At 36.2% G+C, this 19,723-nt stretch overlaps 2 protein-coding genes across 3 annotated transcripts; both read right to left on the bottom strand.

Moving 5' to 3' along the window:
- Positions 1–1,757: 1,757 nt before the first annotated feature.
- LOC137746800 (uncharacterized) lies at positions 1,758–4,980 on the bottom strand. Of its 2 annotated transcripts, XM_068486810.1 has the most exons (3): positions 4,794–4,980; positions 4,089–4,161; positions 1,758–3,986 (listed from the first exon to the last, which is right to left on the bottom strand). In XM_068486810.1, the coding sequence occupies exon 3, from the start codon at positions 3,917–3,919 to the stop codon at positions 2,102–2,104; it is 1,818 nt and encodes a 605-aa protein (XP_068342911.1). In that variant the 5' UTR covers positions 3,920–3,986; positions 4,089–4,161; positions 4,794–4,980; the 3' UTR covers positions 1,758–2,101. The 2 variants fall into 2 exon arrangements, with proteins under 2 accessions (XP_068342911.1, XP_068342910.1); XM_068486809.1 differs by lacking the exon at positions 4,089–4,161.
- Positions 4,981–14,049: 9,069 nt separating this feature from the next.
- On the bottom strand, positions 14,050–19,721 carry LOC137748409 (GABA transporter 1-like). Its single transcript, XM_068488553.1, has 7 exons — positions 19,494–19,721; positions 16,133–16,363; positions 15,780–15,877; positions 15,424–15,610; positions 15,180–15,310; positions 14,793–15,026; positions 14,050–14,529 (listed from the first exon to the last, which is right to left on the bottom strand). Exons 1-7 carry the CDS (start codon positions 19,615–19,617, stop codon positions 14,149–14,151), a joined length of 1,386 nt encoding a protein of 461 aa, XP_068344654.1. The 5' UTR covers positions 19,618–19,721; the 3' UTR covers positions 14,050–14,148.
- Positions 19,722–19,723: the final 2 nt, after the last annotated feature.

Here is a 19,723-nt window from a genome sequence, read left to right on the forward strand (position 1 = left end):
ATAAGTTTTGGGTTAAAACCTAAAATTTGTGCAAATTTAAAATATTAAATACAAGAAATCCAATTGCTGAGATCGGATATGTTCAAATCTAACGGTAACAAAAAATATAACGCCCCAAAATTAAATGCAATGGCTTAACAATTAAAAAAAATATTCAAATCAAAATTCACCCAAAAATTCTATAAATACATGTTTCATGTGGTCGGTTTAGTGAACATTCAACTTTTCTTGGAATCTAAATATTTTTATGTTAAAATGTTTATAAAAATAAATTAGGATAATATACATAAATTTTATTTTAAAGAAAATTACCCAAAAAAAAAAACTTAGCTTAAATTTATTCTTTAATAATCTCACGCTAAAATTTAAACCGGAACCATTGTAGCCACAAAACTTTCTTGGGTTAAAACTTAAAATTTAAGTTTTAATGCAAAAGTTGGAGATGGTCTGCAACCTAGAAAACAACTAACAAAATCTTATTATGATACAACTTATACCCAATATAATACTGGGCATGATGATATCATATGATCATATATCACAATATTAATGTTACAAAAATTTCAGTGTAATAATGGAAAGTGGCAAAGTGAAGAGAAAAATATTAATACATGAGAGGCAGGAGAGGAATTTTTCTGTTTGAATGACGGAACAATGACACTTTTGCTTATATAATTTATGATGTCAGGGTATACTTGATATTAAATACATATACTTTCTTTTAAAAAAAAAAAAATGTGTATATAACTGCAGTCGTAGCTTAACAATGAATAACTTGAGTCGGGGCATCAGTCCCAGTGGGCCTTCATCAGGTCCATCCACGGGTAGGGTTCAGAACCGATCGCACGCAGTTAGGGTTTAGAACCAATCGCACAACAGCCCATCTTAACATGGAAGCCAAAATGGGGAGAATTTGGAACCAATCGCACAACAGCCCACATTTAATTGGCATTAAAACCAGAACTACTAGTTTGTTAGCTCTTCCTATTTCAAGGCTCACAGATGAATCCCGCGGCGGCCTCACCAATATCACGGTAAAGGCCGCGCAATGCGCGGGAGGAAGAGCAGAGCAACCCACTGTCTGGTGTAGGGATTGCAGATGTAGAAGTTAGCTGGAAATTCCGTGTATTTGCAGCAACAAACTAAGTGATCAGACGTCCCTCCCACATGCGGTCTAAGGTGACCGTCTTCAAAACAAGGGATGAGACTCAAAGAAAAATCACTTTTCTCAAACACTGGGTCACTGGACGTCGAATACACCAAGGTGGCTCTTGAAAAATTACGTTCAAGCTGGTAGATTTACTGATGGCCATGAGCTTTACGAGTCGAGCACACCAATGAAAAGACCACAATTGTCTCACTAGTTACAAGGCATGTTCTCTTTACAAGTCCATGTCTGCAGCTGGTAACTAAGCCTGCAAAATTTTTTGAAACCTAATTTGCAGACACGCATAGCTGCTTGTAAGATTTAACACTAACCTTCCCAAACTGCCAAAACCCACTTGTAAAACATGTTACATACTAAACCACTTGTCGAAACACCTTCAGAAATCTGACGGAAACAAGGTAAAGCTTACGGAAAACGTGAGGACCTGGTAACACACTAGGCTAATGGTCGAAAAACAAAGAGGGATTCGAGACAATCGATAAATCGAAGAGATACATAGTTTATATGCCCTTGACCTCACGATCACAATACATTCGCTAAAAAGGAACACAGAGAAAACCTTTTACACTAGATTTACAAACATTATTAAAAAAAACAAAACGTATAGCTGATAAATATACACCGTACACAGCTTAATTAAATAGGGCAAACCATGCTGTGTGAAGAAAAGAATAGAGGAGCCATATTCCACTGGCCAGAAATCTCACCAAAAGAAAGAATGTTTGCAAGCCCGGGCTCTACCTTTTATCTTACCAAGGATGACTTCTAATACAATCTATATTGAAAGTAGCGGCTGTCTGTCCAGGACCAAGCAATGATCAATCTGTCCAACAGCATCTCGGAATCTCATTCACTAGCCATGTAAAAGCATTTGCTTAACGTGGTTAGTCGTGGAATCAAGATTTTGGTAGTTTCCACGATCTGAAAATTATACTACCCATCCACATCCAAAAATTCATCATACATTCTACTGCTTGCACTCTCTAATAGAGCTTTTGCATTGACTTCTCTGCCAAATCTCCAGACATAATTCAACCCGACAAGCAGCTCTGTAATTGTTGCTTCGATCTTTTGCTGATTTGCAAAGTAAAGGGTTTGTACCAGAAGCACATGTGTCCTGGAAACCAAGCTTTGCTGTTCAAAGCTCCTCTCGGATTGCCATCTAATCATATTGTGAGCAAGAGGCGCCAGCCACTCTAATATTCCTGCCATTGCCTCATTCCACTCTCCTGCAAGAACTGTATCATAAACTGATGAACTCAAGCTCTTACTGTAAGGCTTTAACCTGGCCCGCAATGTAGCTCTGACGTTTGCAGGCAACATATTGTACAGGTCATCTCTTGCATCAAGACCAATCAAGTGAGGAGATGCAACTAACTTCTCAATAACGATAATAACATTTGCATAGTGCAGTGCTAAGGCAGCAGCACCAAGGGTTTCGGGTGGAGCATCCAAGAACCTGCCCTTGGAACCGAAGATTGATGGACCAGGATGAATTTTGTTGCCAGAGGATAGAACGTTGCCACTGGTATCTCTGGCAACATTGAGAATTGATGAACGAACACCATCTGAATTCAAGTAGCAATTGGTGACAGGTGAACTGTTTGCAGTTATCATACATCCTTTGAAAGGTCCAACTTGAGTCAACCTATTCGACTTTGTATGCGGTTTCTTCTCGTGATTAGGGAGTGAATGATCATAAGACTTCCACAACTTCCTAACGGCTCGATTTGTTGCAGCAATTGGGCCTGATTTTGTTGTTGACCTCCCAAGAGGGCCCGAGTAAAAGTTGACATCTCTATTCTTTCCTGAAATAGGACCGGACTTTGCAATCGAGCCACCAAGTGGACCGGAAAAGAAATTGTTGGTTTTCTTTGTTTCCGGTGTTGGCCCTGATATATTGCTAAACCTCCCAAGGGGCCCTGAAGCAAATCTTGGAAGACCATTCTCAGATGGACGTGCTGAAGATTGCATTAGTACAGAAACTGAATTGCTACGATTAATGTGATCAGAATTAATAATTCCAGAATCTTTGGTATCACCAGCATCTGCCATTTGTTGAATTCCAAAGACATGCTTGATCCTACTGAACATCGTGAAGAGTGCTCTTGCCAAAAGGATGACTATGTAATCATAAGTCCTGTTCCACAGAGAGACATCTTTCAAATTCTTCACTTCCTGCCGCTTCCACACCACCTTCTTCTGAAACTCAAGTAAATTTAACCCATCTAATTCATCGGATCCTTTCATTCTCCTCAAAGTTTGTTCAAGCTCTGTAAGCACTTCCATTTCTTCATACAAATTTGCATTTGCTGAAATGAACTTCTCCATCTTCTTAGCTTTCCTTTCCATCCGCTTGAAAGAAAATTCCCATCCATAAGGGTCAACACCATGATTTATCCAATCAGTAAACGCATTCTCGAAACTCTTCAAAGCAGGATCGGTACAATTCTTCGCAAGCCTAGCCACAGATTTTGCCACATGGACCATATTCTCAATCAATTCAGCGCATATTAACCCTACAATGAAATCGTCATCCTCTGACACAAGCTTTTTTATGCCCACTGAATTTGTGATTTCTTCACTAAGCCTAGCAACCTGTTTATCGCTCAGAAATTGCCATAGATGGACCAGCTTAGACATCAAGCTTGCAACTTCAAAGGCCAAAACTGCAATCACTGCATTCTCAGAAGCAGCCTCATGCTTCTTTTTAGTCTTCCACAGAGTTCGAAACCATGATTCTGCAACCATTCTTCCACCCAGAAAAAGATTTTGATATATGATCCCTAAGCCGAACCCAGAATCATGTTTCTTGACCCTGTATAAAATAACAAAACTACGATCAACTACATAAACTAATAAAATACATATACTGCACTTCATAACATAAACTTGAATAAACAACCGAACAACTTCCTACCAATTTTAATTTGCTTTTGCTCAAGGGTTTCAATTTTTCGAAAGCAACAAAACACTAGGATTTCAATAATTCCCTACATCCAAGATTCAGAACAAGTCAAATGAAAAAAAGAAAGGAGGAGATAAAACTACTCCACTCAGCAAAACCGGTTCGATCAGTATTCATTATAGTAAAATCTGCTTAGCTGATGCATGAATGGCAAACCCAAAGATTCTCTCAACTACTAATCTCAGCATTATTCACATAAATTTCTACTAATCTCAGAATTATTCACATAAAAATTATATAAAAAACCAAAACAAAATAAATATTTTAGCAAAAAATTCAGAAGAATATACCCTAACAAAACATGCAAATCACAGAAAACCTAAAACCCAATACACCAATCAGTACAAAATTTCAAGATCCATTTATCAAAAACCCACAAAATTTCATTGCAATAATAACAAGATTATTATTACTATTTCTACTTGCATAAATATAAAATTCAAACTAAAAAATTAAAGCCAAATTTGCTGATTTATGTATAACAGTCTTTTATATAGTTCTGCAAATCCACACTCACTACAAAGTAAATTAAAACAATTGCGCCTTCCAAATTCTGTGCTCAAAATTTCAAATAAATTAAAACAAGAAAAACAAAAGTATGATCATATGCACCAAAATAAAATTAAACAAAATAAGTATACATGTAATAAAACTCACCGACCAAATGAAGACGAACGACTAAACGACTAACCAACGAATCTTTTAATCCAAAAATTAAAAATTACATCTGTGAGAGGATGAGAGGAAGTTAGAGAGAGAAAGAGAGGAAGTGGCAGGGAAGCTGCAGTGGGAAGAAGTTGAGCCACACCCCACATGGATGATGGAATGAAGAGAAGCAGAAAATGTAGGAAGACCCAAAACGAGTGATATTTAAGATACATTACTAATTTTCTGCCTAATTTGCATTTCCTACCCCTCTATTCTCAATTGTTTAGACCTACCCACCCATAATTTCTCGTATCCCGTTAAATTTGTCCCTTATCTTTTGCAAAATATACTTTGAGCAGAAAGTATTTCATAATTTATTCATTCTATTCTTTTCAGTCTTTATTATAGGTGGTGTTTGGTTATCCTCGAATGCAAATGTGGAATTGACAAACCAATTCTCATTCCAGTGGAGATTATTTTTTTTCTTGATTCCCAAGTATCAACAACAATAACAACGAAACTTTGTTCTACTAAGTAGAGTCAACTATATGAATTCTATAACTGTACTCGATTTTGCACCAAGTGGTCAGTTAGTTCCAAGTACTCCATGTCATTTCTTAAAATCTTTTTCCAGTCTTCCTTAGTCTTTCTCTACCCCTCTACCCTGAGCCTCTATCTCATGCGATTTCTCTAACCGAAGCCTCTGTAGGTATTCAGTTCACATGTTCAAATAGAGTGGCTGCAATTGAAGATAAGATGAGAAAAAATCGATTAAAATGGTTTGGATATATGAACTAAAGACTTATAGACGCAATACTCGATGTCAATTATCTTAACTTTTCTAATTTATCCATGATATAATTTCAAAACTTTTCTAATTTATCCATGATATAATTTCAAACTTTCATCCAACGATCCTAATCGTTGTGAAGTTAAAAGGTGTTACAAAAATATTCTAGAGAGCAAAATTATGGAACTAATGTTATAGTTTTACTATATGGATATTTTCTCTCTAGCAGTATCTTGGTGAGATGACTTGAGAGTGAAGGCTTAGTGGTTGACGTACGACTGACTTTATGGGGTTCGATACTTTAAACTTCTTACACGTACCGATTAGATTGAGGTCACATAATATTAAGGGCTAGTCTAAGGGGTGTAGCATGGGAAATGATTAAGTTAGTGGCAAGGGTAGTTGGCCATGGAACTCGTCATGTGAGGCTAGTCTGAATTTTAAGTCAATTTCTTCAGAATACAAGTGAAAATAGTTTTTATTTTTATTTTTTGGGTAAAATACAAAAAACTACCTCAACTATTGATGTCACAACACTTTCATACCTCATCTTTTTAAAATGACAATGTCATACCTCATTTTACGAATTTGTGTCAATGTCATACCTCCGTTAGTTTTTCTGTTAATTTTTCTGTTAAGTGCTGATGTAGCTAGATACTGGGGCCACTCACTAATCCAACTGGATTAAAATATAATTAAATATATTTTTTAATAATTAAAAATTTAAAAATTTAAAATTTTAAAAATTTAAAATAATTTTTTTTAATATAAAATTGTGGATCCACCCTCTCTCTCCTCTCTCTGGACACCCACCTGCATCCCCTAAACCTTCCCACCCTTCCCACGCATCCCCCCCAACCTTCCTCCCCTTCACCCTTTCTTCCCCCCGTTCTCATCTTCTATGCGCAACCTCTCCCTAAAAAAACTCTCCCATCTAGAGTCCTTCGACCTCTCCGTCTCCCACCTCTACTTCACCACTTTCCTGCCCTGCCGCCCCTCCCTCTCAATCACCTGTCTCGCCGTCAATCACAACCTCTTCTACGTCGCATTGGGCCGCGAGAAATGCCTCTGGATCTTCGCTGCGTCGAGCCTAAAGATTTGGCAGGACTCGGATCTTCACTTCGTCGAGTCGGTCAAGGCGCATGAGGACGCTATGAATGCGTTGGCAGTGTCGAACGACGGGACGTTGTACATCGGGTTGACGGATTGTTGGATCTGGGTATGGTCCAAACTGTTCGGGGAAGATGGAGAAGATGGGAGCAGGGTGGGATCTGGGTTGGGTGGTTCTAATTTTGAGTTTAGAGCGGGGTGGGATCTGGGTTGGGTGGTTCTGGTTTTGAGTTTAGGGAAGACGGCGAGCGAGAGGAAGAAAGGGTGAGGGGGAGGAAGGTTGGGGAGGGACGGGTGGGAAGGGTTTGAGGGATGCATGTGGGTGTTCAGAGAGAAAGAGAAAAGAGAGGCGAGATAGAGAGAGAGGGTGGTGGAGGAAGGTTGGGGGGGCGGGTAGGAAGGGGTTGGGGGGGGGGGTCGGGTGGGAAGGGGTTTTGGGGATGGAGAGAAAAGAAATAGGCGAGAGAGATGGGGGAGAGAGAGGAGAGAGAGATTTAATATAATTTTTTTTTTAATTTTTAAAATTTTAATTATTAAAATATATATTTAATTATATTTTAATCCAGTTGGATTAGTGAGTGGCCCTCGTATCTAGCCACGTTAGCACTTAACAGAAAAATTAATAGAAAAACTACCGGAGGTATGACATTGACACAAATTCGTAAGATGAGATATGACATTGTCATTTTAAAAAGATAAGGTATGAAAGTGTCGTGACACCAATAGTTGAGGTAGTTTTCTGTACTTTACCCTTATTTTTTTTATTTTGTTTTATTAGCACACCCACATCACATATTATTGAATACGCCCACTTGCTTTCTGTTGTGCAGGTTGCACAGATTTGTGCTTTCACCATCTGCGATGGCACGCAAATTTGCAAGCTTTGGAGATCCTTTCCTCAAATCCTTAAGGAGCAAAGGAGAAGCAAAGAAGCAAGCATCCAAGGAGAGAAGATTAAACATGAAGAAGCAGCCAAGGAGCTTGGAGTGAACTTGAAGGCCTTCCATTTGAGTGATAACCTTGTAAACACAAGGACAAGCTTCAAGGGTTTGAAAGCTCAATCTCTCCTCTTTAATTGGTAAGGGCTCTTGATTCACAACACTATGCCTTGAATATCATGGGAATAAGAATCATTTTTGAGTTCATGCCATCTTTAATAGTTTATTTTATACATGCTATGCTCAAATGTTCTTAGTTAGGCATAATTTTTCCTCCATGACATGCATGTCCTATGTAATTCCCTAAACTTTCTTAAAAAACGAATGCTAAAACTCTCCTTTATAACAAAAAATGATTTACAAGTCATTGATTGTCCTAGAGATTAGGACCTTCCCACTAAGTTTAAGGTTATCTTTTCTCTCCTTATTATAGAATATCGTTTGTAAAAATGAAAGAAAGATTAAAATGGCGTATCAAAATGAATTTTTTTTGTCGAATATCAAAATTAAGAGAATTATTTTTTATTTATTAGTTTATGGGGTTATGCACTGAGCTAGGCAAGAAAGAACAATTTACCCCCAAAAAAAGAAGAAAAAGGAAGCCAGTAAAACACAAACCATAAATACAAGGAAGACCAAGGACTGAAATGCAAAACCCTGAAAATGAGAGATCCACCACAATCATTAATGGCGACCACGCGGAAACAATTCATTTTACCTTCTTACCCCAAGCCTTTATGGCATATCTGGACCACAATGTTTGAAAGAATAAATTTACTTTTCTTAAATCTCTTTCATTTTTTTTTCCTTTCTTGTTTAAACGGTTACGACAAAACATGTTAATATTATATTTTGAAATTTTTATTTAAATAAAAAAGAAAAACTAAGTTTGAGAGGAAAAAAGAGAAAAAAATAATAATAAAAGAAGAGAAAATCAAAGTCCATGTCGAACGGGAGAGCTACATGCAAATCAAAGCAAAGTGCAAAGTCCAAATGCGTCAAAGACTCAAAAGTATACACATGGATGATCGATCCGAACAAGGGTGGTCCGGAATCAAGAAAGTCGACGTCATTGTGGAGCATAGCTCAAGGTTTTCTCAGCACACCAACTTTCACTAATCAGTAGTTCCCCTACTTGGTATTATCTTCTTATCTAAAAGCCTAATTAACCTCCACCTTTCTTTTTTGTTTGTATTTTTTTAACAAAAATGATTGTCAATTTTGGTCTTTATTTTATAGGAAAACTAATGAAAATTTCTTGAAAACTTCGAGTTTTAACGATAAGGATAAAATAAAAGGTAAAGTGAATAGCACCAGGATTGACTTTTTAGTGTAAAAATATGGTTTTTCGTTAAAGTGAACATTACCGCGGGCTTTTCGTTAAAACTCCCTTTTTTATTAACAAAAATGTTATTTTCACCGTCTATTTGTACTATCTTTCTAATAGAAATGAGACTCATATATGTTGGTGAGTTCTACCTTTATTAGAACAGCACTACTCTTTTTTTAATACATTCAATAATACCACTAAACTATAGTAAGCGGTATTCATGTTGGTCACCTTTATTTGACTGGTAGTGTGTAAACACAAGTTAATTAGGGAAAGTTGTCCTTATGACTTTTTAAATGATTTGTGACTGGCCAATGTGTATTATATGCTAAACTAATGATGGTATCTTCTTAGTGTTTGTGCTAAGGGAACCCAAAGGAGACCAATGGTAGGCATAGCCGAACGACTGTTTTGTTCAATTTGATAAATTAGGTCATATGTACTTATAATAATATATAGGTTAATGATTTCACACTTTCGATTTCGGGAAATTTGCCACCTTCCCAATTTTTTTTTATAACTTTTTCATTTTTTAGGTGTGAAATGACTTAACTAATCGGATTGCATTCAAACTCCTTATCATTATAATTTGAATTGCTCAAGATCATTTGAAGAAGAATTCGAGCTCATCTCATTACAGTATTGTAGAAACAGAATAACACTCAAAAGAAGAGAGATGGCTCAGAATTACTAGAGATCAATTCAAGAAACCGTTGCACGAATAATATGGCAGAAACCCTCACCCTATGGAGGAGAATTTCTGAATTTGCTTTCCCCATTTTTCTTTCTACTATAAATCAAGGGAGGTAGGAAGAGAAAAATGAGAACAAAAATCCATTATTTAATTTAAATACTATATATTAATTATGTGATGTGGTGTATTTTTTGCGTGTTGCAGAAACAAGAAGTTGTGGTGTATGTATTATTTTATTCCCTTAAAGGATCCTCGCCGGATCCTCTTTGTGAGGATCTCGGGAATCCTCCAATCACATACGTTCATTGTACATCCTGCGGCTAGTTTTTGTCAGGTACTATTTATGTTCAATTTTAAATAAAAAAAATATACAATAATTTTTTACCACACGATTATGATGAATAGATGTGATTGGAAAAACCCCATGAGTCTTACAAAGAGGATCTAGCAAGGATCCTCCTGGCTTGTTATTATCATCAGTTGTAATTATTTTTTTCACTATCAAAATTTCTCTTAGAAGGAAAGTGAGATAGGATAGAGAAAGACATAATCAAATGAGAAGAAGAAACAATAGAGAATAAAAGAGAAGAAAAGAGAACATTATTTGAACAAAAAAAAAAAAAAAAAGAAAGAGAGGAGAGAAGGCGAAGAGGACTAAGTCAAAAGCGAAGATAGACGCTCTTTGTGCCAAGAGCTTCATGTTAATTCGATGATGTGGGACTCACATGTGTTCACATCATCGGATTAACATACTTTTTAACTGAATTTAAGGATAAGGACCAATAGTATATGTTTTGTTAAATTCAAGGAACCGAAGGGTTCAGAGAGCCAGAAGGTCGAAAATAGCTTGAAAACTGTCTCCAACTGAGGGCTAGGCCAAATGGTTCGTGGGCCCCATGGGACAAAAAAGGGCCAAAGGGCCAACCGGCTGGCCCAACCCAGCCAACCCTGGGTCGGGCCAAAAATTTAAATGCAATGGTTAGCTGACGTTAGTTAGTCGTTATATTTGATTTCTTTTTTTCCTATAACTTCCTAAGCCATTAAACAACATTAAATAACATTAAACAACATAAACAAAAACATTTAACAACATGAAACTTAAACAACATTTTTAAAAACATTTAACAACATAAAACTTAAACACCTACTCCATGCTTCTTTTGGCCCAAAGATGTGCAACAAGATCCTGTTGTAGGTACTTGTTTGTGGCACGGGAACGTATCATCCTATAGCGCCTCATGTAGTCATTTAAAGATATATTACCAGTTCTTGGATTCAAAGGTAAATTAGGCCTATCATATATCTTTGCACGAGCCCTTCTTGACCTATTTAGATCCTCTTGGTCATCATCAGACTCTCCATCAATATACCCATCTCACTCATCCTCCACAATCATGCCAATATAACGCATCCCTAAACCCTAAACCCTAAGGCCATCTCCAACCGAGGGCATGCGTTATATTGGCATGATTGTGAAGGATGAGCGAGATGGGTATATTGATGGAGAGTTTGATGACAACCAAGAGAATCCAAATAGGTCAAGAAGGGCTTGTGAAAAAATATATGATGTGCTTAATTTGCCTTTGAATCCAAGAACTAGTAGTATCTCTATAAATGAGTACATGAGGCGCTATAGAATGATACGTTCCCATGCCACAAACAAGTATCTACAACATGATCTTATTGCACATCTTTGGGCCAAAAGAAGCATAGAGTAGGTGCAACATCCCACATCGCTCAGAGGAGTGGATCCTGTAAGCCTTATATGTATATTCATATCTCTACCTAGCACGAGACTTTTTGGGAGCTCACTGATTTCGGGTTCCGTAGGAACTTCGAAGTTAAGCGAGTTCGCGCGAGAGCAATCCCAGGATTGGTGACTCACTGGGAAGTTCTCGTGTGAGTTCCCAGAAACAAAACCATGAGGGTCTGGTAGGGGCCCAAGGCGGACGATATCGTGCTACGGTGGAGGTGAACCCGGGATATGGTGGGGGTCTGGGCTGAGATGTGACAATAGATGTTTAAGTTTTATGTTGTTAAATATTTTTTTTATGTTGTATATTTTTTATGTTGGTTAATGTTATTTAATGTTGTTTCATGTTACTTAATTTAATTTGATGTTGTATAATAGCTTAGGAAGTCATAGGAAAAAAAATAGAATTAAAAAAAATATATGAAACAAATTTTGTAAAATAGAAGTTATAGGAAAAAAAAAACATAATTTAAAAAAAATATGACACAAATTTTGTAAAATAGAAGCTATAGGATAAAAATGGAATTTAAAAAAAAAATATGAAACAAATTTTGTAAAATAGAAGTTACAGGAAAAAAAAATAGAATTAAAAAAAAATATGAAACAAATTTTGTAAAATAGAAGTTATAGGAAAAATATAGAATTTAAAAATAGAAGTTATTAGAAAAAAATTTTGTAAATAAAAAATAAAAAATAAAAAATAAAAAATAAAAAATAAAAAATAACGACTAGCTGACGTCAGCTAGCTGTTGCATTTGAAAAATTGGCCTAGCATTCCTGTTGGATATAACCGACATGAATGTTCACATTTCTGGCCAGCCCAAGGCTAGCTGGGTTGGGCTAGCCTTTTGGCCCTTTGGCCCTTTTAGATTCTGTGCGACTCACAAGCCCTCTGGCCTAGCCCTCAGTTGGAGATAGTTTTCGGGTCTTTTTCGGCCCTTTAGACCCTTCGGTTGGGCCGAAGGGCTCGTTTTAGCCCTCTGGCCCACCAATAAATTAATATTTTAATGAACAGTACGGGGCCATATTTGCCTCCATCTCTAATTGAGGGCCAAAAGGTCATAAGGCTTGTTTTAGCCATGTCACAAAAAACCGTCTCAACCGATGACCAAAGGGCCATAGGGCCAAATATAATTTATTATTTAAAAACTACAACTTAAATTCAAGTCCAATGACTAAGTGACATTAGGCGCTATAGAATGATACGTTCCCGTGTCACAACCTACAACATGATCTTGTTGCACATCTTTGGGCTAAAAATAGTATGGAGTAGGCGTTTAAGTTTTATGTTGGTTAATGTTATTTAATGTTGTTTCATATTGTTTAATGTTGTTTCATGTTACTTAATTTAATTTAATGTTATATAATGGCTTAGGAAGTTATAGGAAAAAAAATAGAATTTAAAAAATATATGAAACAAATTTTGTAAAATACAAGTTATAGGAGAAAAAAAAATAATTTAGAAAAAATATAAAACAAATTTTGTAAAATAGAAGTTATAGGAAAAAAAAAATTGTGTTAAAAAAATAAAAAATAAAATAAAATTGTAAAATAAATAAAAAAATAAAAAAATAATGACTAGCTGACGTAAGCTAGCCGTTGCATTTGAAATTTGGCCTAGAATTTCTGTCGGATATAACCGACAGGAATATATTTAAATATAAATGTATTCCTATCGGTTATATTCGACAGGAATGCTAGAATTTCTGGCCTAGCCCGGGGCTGGCTGGATTAGGCCAGCTAGTTGGCCCTTTGGCCCTGTCAAATTTTGTGGGGCCCATGAGCCCTCTAGCCTAGCCCTCGGTTGGAGACGGTTTTCGGGCTATTTTCGGCCCTTTGGCCTTATGGACCCTTCAGTTGGAGATGCCCTAATATTTTAATGAATAGTACATGGCCATATTTACCTTCATCTCCAACCGATGGCCAAAGGGTCATATGACTCATTTTAACTCTGTCACAAAAAACCGTCTCCAACTGAGGGACAAAAGACCATAGGATCAAACATAATTTATTATTTAAAAACTACAATTTAAATTCAAATCCAAGGGCATAATTTTTAAGTTTCATAAACCAAGGCATAATTTAAAATTTTAAATGATGTAGGAATGGCTTAGGAAAAAGAAAAAGGGAATTTTTAAATTTCATAAACAAAAATTTGGCCAAAAAAAAAAAACATTTGAATCCAACGGTAACTAGCCGTTGAATTTTAAATTTTGGCAACCTTTCTTGTTGGTTATATCCGACAGGATTAATCAAAATTTTGGCCCAGCCTAGGGCTGGCTGGATTGGGCCAGTCAGTTGGCCCTCTGGCATTTTCAGATTTCGTGGGGCCCACTAGCCCTCTGCCGTAACCCTCGGTTGGAGACGGTTTTCGGGTAATTTTCGACCCTTTGGCCCTCTAGACCATTCGATTGGAGATGACCTTACACTATTCATTAAAATATTAATTTCTTGGAGGGCCAAAGGACTAAAACGAGCCCTCTGGTGCTTCTTCGGTTGAAGATGGCCTAAATTAACGGATTTTTAGTTTAGGAACGAAATTTAAACTAAGGTGGGAGTTTAGAGACCAAATCGATCTATATTTTACTCTTTTATTTTGTGTAATGCTTTGAAGACATAAAACCGACAGATTTGCTAAAACACTCACTAATACTGGTAATTAAGATCCCACAATAGTAATAGGACCCTACCATTTCTCTGAATTTGCACTTGCAGATATTCAATACATATTGTTTTCTCCATATTAACGTTACATGTTAGCAAATAACCGATACGTTTTGGCATCAAGAACAATTTGCCTAACAGATGCTACAGCCCCTACCCCGACTAACAAGAAGGACACTCCTGCTATCGATGTGTTAACCCAAAATATAAGACTTTGTTTGGAAGGCTTGAAAGTTACATTGTAGAAAATCATTGGCAAAATGAAATCTAGAGGAATGCATCCAAATGCCCCAAACAATGCCATGATATCTCCAAAGAAAGGTAGCATTGCAGCAAATGTTGTTGCTACTATAACGGACAGTGACCGGAGAATCAATCTCGGCACAACGTTACGGACTGAGAATTGATCCTTTTTTGGGTCTGCAAATTTCTTCTCAAACACTTCATTTGTTGGTTGCAAGTAAACCTGTAGTTTAGCAGCATCAACAAACAAAATTAAACAAAAGTGTGTAGAAAGAGAAAATGAGCGTGCATAAATCATTTTATTTTTGAATTTGTTTCAAGTGCGCGGATCAAATGCTTGGGTGCATTAAGAAGCCCTAAGTCTTTAGTCTCAAGATGCATATATGTTAGTGCCTTAAAAAGCCCTTTTGCAACGTTTTTCTGCTTCAAACGAAGGTTTGTAACTGTCGCCAATGATATCATTTTTTGTAATTTTATCCGTCTTACCACTGTGACAGCTGAGACTTGCAAAAGGGTGAAGACATTGGTCATTAGCAAGAACCAGGTAGGCAATAAAGGCTTGCCATCACCCATGAAATTTGAAAGAACTGTTCCCATGGCTTGATTTCCAAAAGCCCAGTACCCAGATATTGCCACACTGAAATATGTTGTCACTATAACACTATAGCAAACACATAGACCTTTAAACATCTTTCCTTTTACTGGAGGTGCTAAAGTTGCCTGCACATATAGACCGTATCGTGTCAGTGGGTATTAAAAATTCGAGATACTGAAAGAACATTACTTACTAAATATAGGAGACCATTTATAAGCTTTCTTCGATCAAGAAACTAGATTATTTGATAAGAAAAAGCTGGAAAGTGGGTAAGATACCTGTATTTCAGGAATTATTCCACTTGCATATGTAGTAGCTATGATTGAAATGGCATTAAAGATACCAAAACTGCGGTCTTTTGCGCTTCCTTTCACGGTATACTCCCTTCTAGGAGCATTATCGGCATGTCCTAGAAAAAATTTGATATATGTGGGTTAGGCCAGGTTCGATACGGCAACGTATTCTCCAGCCTTGCTTTGAAATTTCTCTTCATGTTAGAGTAGTTTAAATTGTCTGTCTTACCAATGTATATGGAGCCAGCAGTGGCACAAGTGCTGAATGCCAGGCAAAGGATAAGAGAGACAAGATTAATATGCCTTAAGGAGTGGAAGGATGGCATTTGAGCTAAAACCAGTGGAACGGTTCCGAAAATAATTATAAATTGGTGTAGCTTCATTGTCCCATCTGGGTTGGAGAGCAAGTAAATGAACTGAAAAATTAACACAAGAAGACTGTATGAGGAAAGTAATCGATGCCTATTTAGTAGCAAATATATAGTGTGGTTAGCCTCGTATTAAGATAGTAATTGAAAAATGATCAGTTCAGATTATGGAAAATCTTGTGGAGCTGATCTAAACGAGTGTGTGGCTAGCGCTTACCTTAAGGCTCTGCCCTCCAAGTAGAGTGCAAGCAATAACTGCACCATAGCAAATCCAAAACTGCAAGGGACCAACAAAATATTTGCCCCATCCAGGACCTGCAAACTCATGCATGCGTGATACATTTTAGTTTAAAGATTGAGTAGTAACGTGTGATCATATGAGACCCATAACGGATGACCTAGATATGCAATTTCTTATGAACAGTAAGCATTAATTTTCTAATAATTAATTATGATACGTTGATTCAATTGGGTGTCCGCCAAATCAATGATACGTTGACATTTACGATAAATTTAGCGAATAATGACCACTTTATTTGTAATACATGGGTAATGAGATTAACTACGGACCTAAAATGTCTCGGGCCATGTCTCGAAAGCGAAGCTGGCGATGTCCGAGCTTTTCTTGGTGCTCCAGAACCAAGGATAGAAGATTGTAGGAATAGAAAGTGACCAAAGCAGCCAAGGCGAGGCATATGAGTCCCCCAACCCAGCCTAGCAAGGCCAGCGCAAAGGGAAGAGTTAGAATCACTGGAGCTACTATCGACGTCGTCAAGTGGTACCCACAATGCAACCATGATCCTACCACAAACACAAAAAACATTTAGATAAATAGAAGAAATCCTACCACAAACACAAAGAACATTTAGATAAATAGAAGAAAATATATCTTGTAAATCTTAAACATTGAGATATATTTTGATAGCCTCTTTGACGCACTAAGTAGGACTAGCGCCCGGTTCATTTCCTAGCACTAGTAAATCATATGATGGTAGTTAAAGGAGGTTGAAATGCGTCTTCTCAACCCTCAAAAAGATGAACTTTCGCCACTAGCTGGTCTTTTTTTTTCCCTCTTTCTTAAAGTAGGATTAGCGTCGAATCTTATTTGTAAGTAGTGTAGTATAGATGGCTTGACCAAATATCCCTACTCAAAATTTTCTCATTAAACAACTGAGTTATAGTTAAGAGTTAGTTAAGGTTGATTGAATATTTGATCGAAACTTATCAAAACTTTCTAATTTTGGTATCATATAAGCAAATCTCCAAATTGAAGCCAATAAGTTGAAGTGTTTTATATTTTTGGCCCTTACAATTAGGGGTGGTTCGGTATCCCATACCGAACCAAAAACTATATACTAAATACCGAACTGAAAAAGTTCGGGATGAGATTTCAGTAACCAAAACCGATCCGAAATTTTGCCTTTCCCGAATTTCGGTATTCCTGAATGTTTTTCAGTTTTTCGGTACGGTTCGGGACGCAGCCAACACCAGCAATCTCTAGTGGCTTTTTCACAAGAATCGTCCTGAGAGATCTTAATACCATTCTCCTCTGCCACCTCCACCATTCTCAGAAAGCAACGACCACGGCGGCGACTCTGAATCCACCTAGCTCCCAACCCCACACCCACTCCTCTCCACAATCACATCTTCTCATGCCATTTCTGCGCAAATCCTTCAGAACCCACATGAAAAAATCCAATATTTTTCTTTGAGCACGGCGGCGGCTCTGAGTCCACCTCGCTCCCAACCCCACACGGCCACACCCACTCCTCTCCACAATCACATCTTCTTATGCCATTTCTTCACAAATCCTTTAGAAACCACATGTAAAAATCCAATCTTTTTCTCTCGAGCTTCAGTGATCATCAAATGGAATTATTTGTTGTGGGTTATGAATCGTGCCTGCGCAACGCTGAGGATTCATAACCCAGAGACGAGAGAGCTTCTTCCTATCTCTGCTTCCCAACACGAAGACTGCTTTTCTCTCTCTGCCCCAAGAATCAAGATTCAAAACCAAAACAAAAGCTTTGTGCTTTTAGTTTCCAAAAAAGCTTTGTGCTTTTCTCCCAAACCGACAAGGCATCACCATCACATGCCCTTTCCATAATATTTTATTTTTGTGCCTATGCTAGTGGAACCGAAAGGCTCTGCTTTTTATTTTATTTTTTCATTGTTCTTTGCAGATGTAGCGCTGGAAAGTAGGAACCAAAAGCAAAAGAAGATTTCGGGATCTCGGGAATGCCGAAGAAATGAAATCTGGAAACCAATCTCATATCGAGTATTTCGGTATTTTTTGGTATGGAATTATTAAAGTTCGGGATAGCTTCGGTTTGGGATTTTTCGGTTCGATTTGGGGTTTTTTGGGTTTAGTTTGGGATTTTCGGGAATTTTTTCTAACCTTACTTATAATTCATGATTCCTAGATAAAAATCCATCTACATATAAACGTCCAATAAAAGCCCAAATTTAAAATATACAGCTAGATTGGAACACTATTGACTTACTAATACAATTTATTTACACCTATGCAACTTTTCCAAATCCCTAAATTTATTCCAAATTAAAAGTTGTAGAAAAAGTGAAATAAAATATATAAACTGTTATATTGCATTAACTGTATCCATATCATACCAAAAATGTACCTTTTTGTGATATACATATATATATATATATATATTTTGCATTAATTGGGAAGTAAATTAATTTGTTCCAATTATTAAAAAAAATTATACTAAATCCATATTATATATTTTGAATCAAATAACACTTCTCTAACTTGTAGGTAAATTATTTTTCATGTAATGTTACATATATTGGGGACGTTTTATTGTTGCATAAGTATAGGTATGGCATAATATTTTTCAATATAATACATAAAATTATATTTCTTCTTGTTATGGGTAAATTATTCTCCATGTATTAGTGAGAAAAAGATAATATATTACACATGGGGTATAATTTTTTGTAGGTAAATTGTTGGAAATTAATTTGTAGGTAGGTAAATTAATTTGTTCCATAAAACCTAGATTATATATTTTGAATCAAATAACATTTTTGTATACATGGTAGGTAAATTATTTTTTATGTATTATACATATATTAGCCTATTAGGGATGTTTTTTGGTAAAAATATATAAAGTAATATGTATATGATTGTTTGTAGGTAAAAAGATAAAATCAAAAGCATGATCCAATTCCTAAATTTATGCAATATTTTGTTGTTGGTATACAATATTCTGCATCATTGGAAATGAACATTTCAAATAGTAGGTAGGTAAATAAATATGGTCTAATTATATAAATACACACACATTATATATATATATATATTTATATTTATACACATTTTGAATCAAATAATATTTTTGTACATGGGTAGGTAAATTACTTTTTTTGTTAATGTATTATTACATATATTAGGTGGTTTTTTTTTTTTTTTTTTTTTGTGAAAAAATATATAAGAACTCATAATGCAAGATACATAGAATTAAGCCAACAATTCTCATATTGATATTAATATGCAATGAATTTTTTAACATTAATGTCTTATTTATTTTCTTTTTCTTTTGCAAACTCATTAACTCTCCGTATAATATGCATAGAATTAATTGTACACATCAAATATGCAATAGGGGTATGTTAGGCATATTAAAAAATGTAAAATGTGTAAAGTAATATATAATTAATGACTTCACTTAAGTGAATCTTAGTCACTGGGTTTTTTTTAGTAAAAAAATTATATCGGGTTTTATATGAAAAAAAATTAAATTTAAGAGGTTAAAGTCATATTTTTAGGAAAAAAAAAAAGAAAAAAAAAGAAAAGAAGAACCCCACAAAAATATCAAAAACTTGCAAGCAATCTAATTATTTTAAAGAAGGGCATGGAAACTTCTGACCTAAACCGAACATATACGTACTGAGTACTTATTACCTTGAGATTTGAGGACGAAGAGAGCTCCAGCATCAAGCACCTTTGCCGGAGGGCTTCTGGCAGCACCGTTTTCGTTATCACGTCCGGCGGATACTTCCATCAAGTTTGGAACCACAGTTCCCATCTCTCTCTTCCTCTCCTCCCTCTCTCTCCACTCCTCCCTCTCTCCTCTCTCTGGAGTCTGTATGCAGTGAGAGAGTAGAATATCCGGTAATAAGAAGAGCGAAGAC

The sequence above is a fragment of the Pyrus communis genome, chromosome 10 (genome assembly GCF_963583255.1).
Source record: "Pyrus communis chromosome 10, drPyrComm1.1, whole genome shotgun sequence".
NCBI lineage: Eukaryota > Viridiplantae > Streptophyta > Magnoliopsida > Rosales > Rosaceae > Pyrus > Pyrus communis.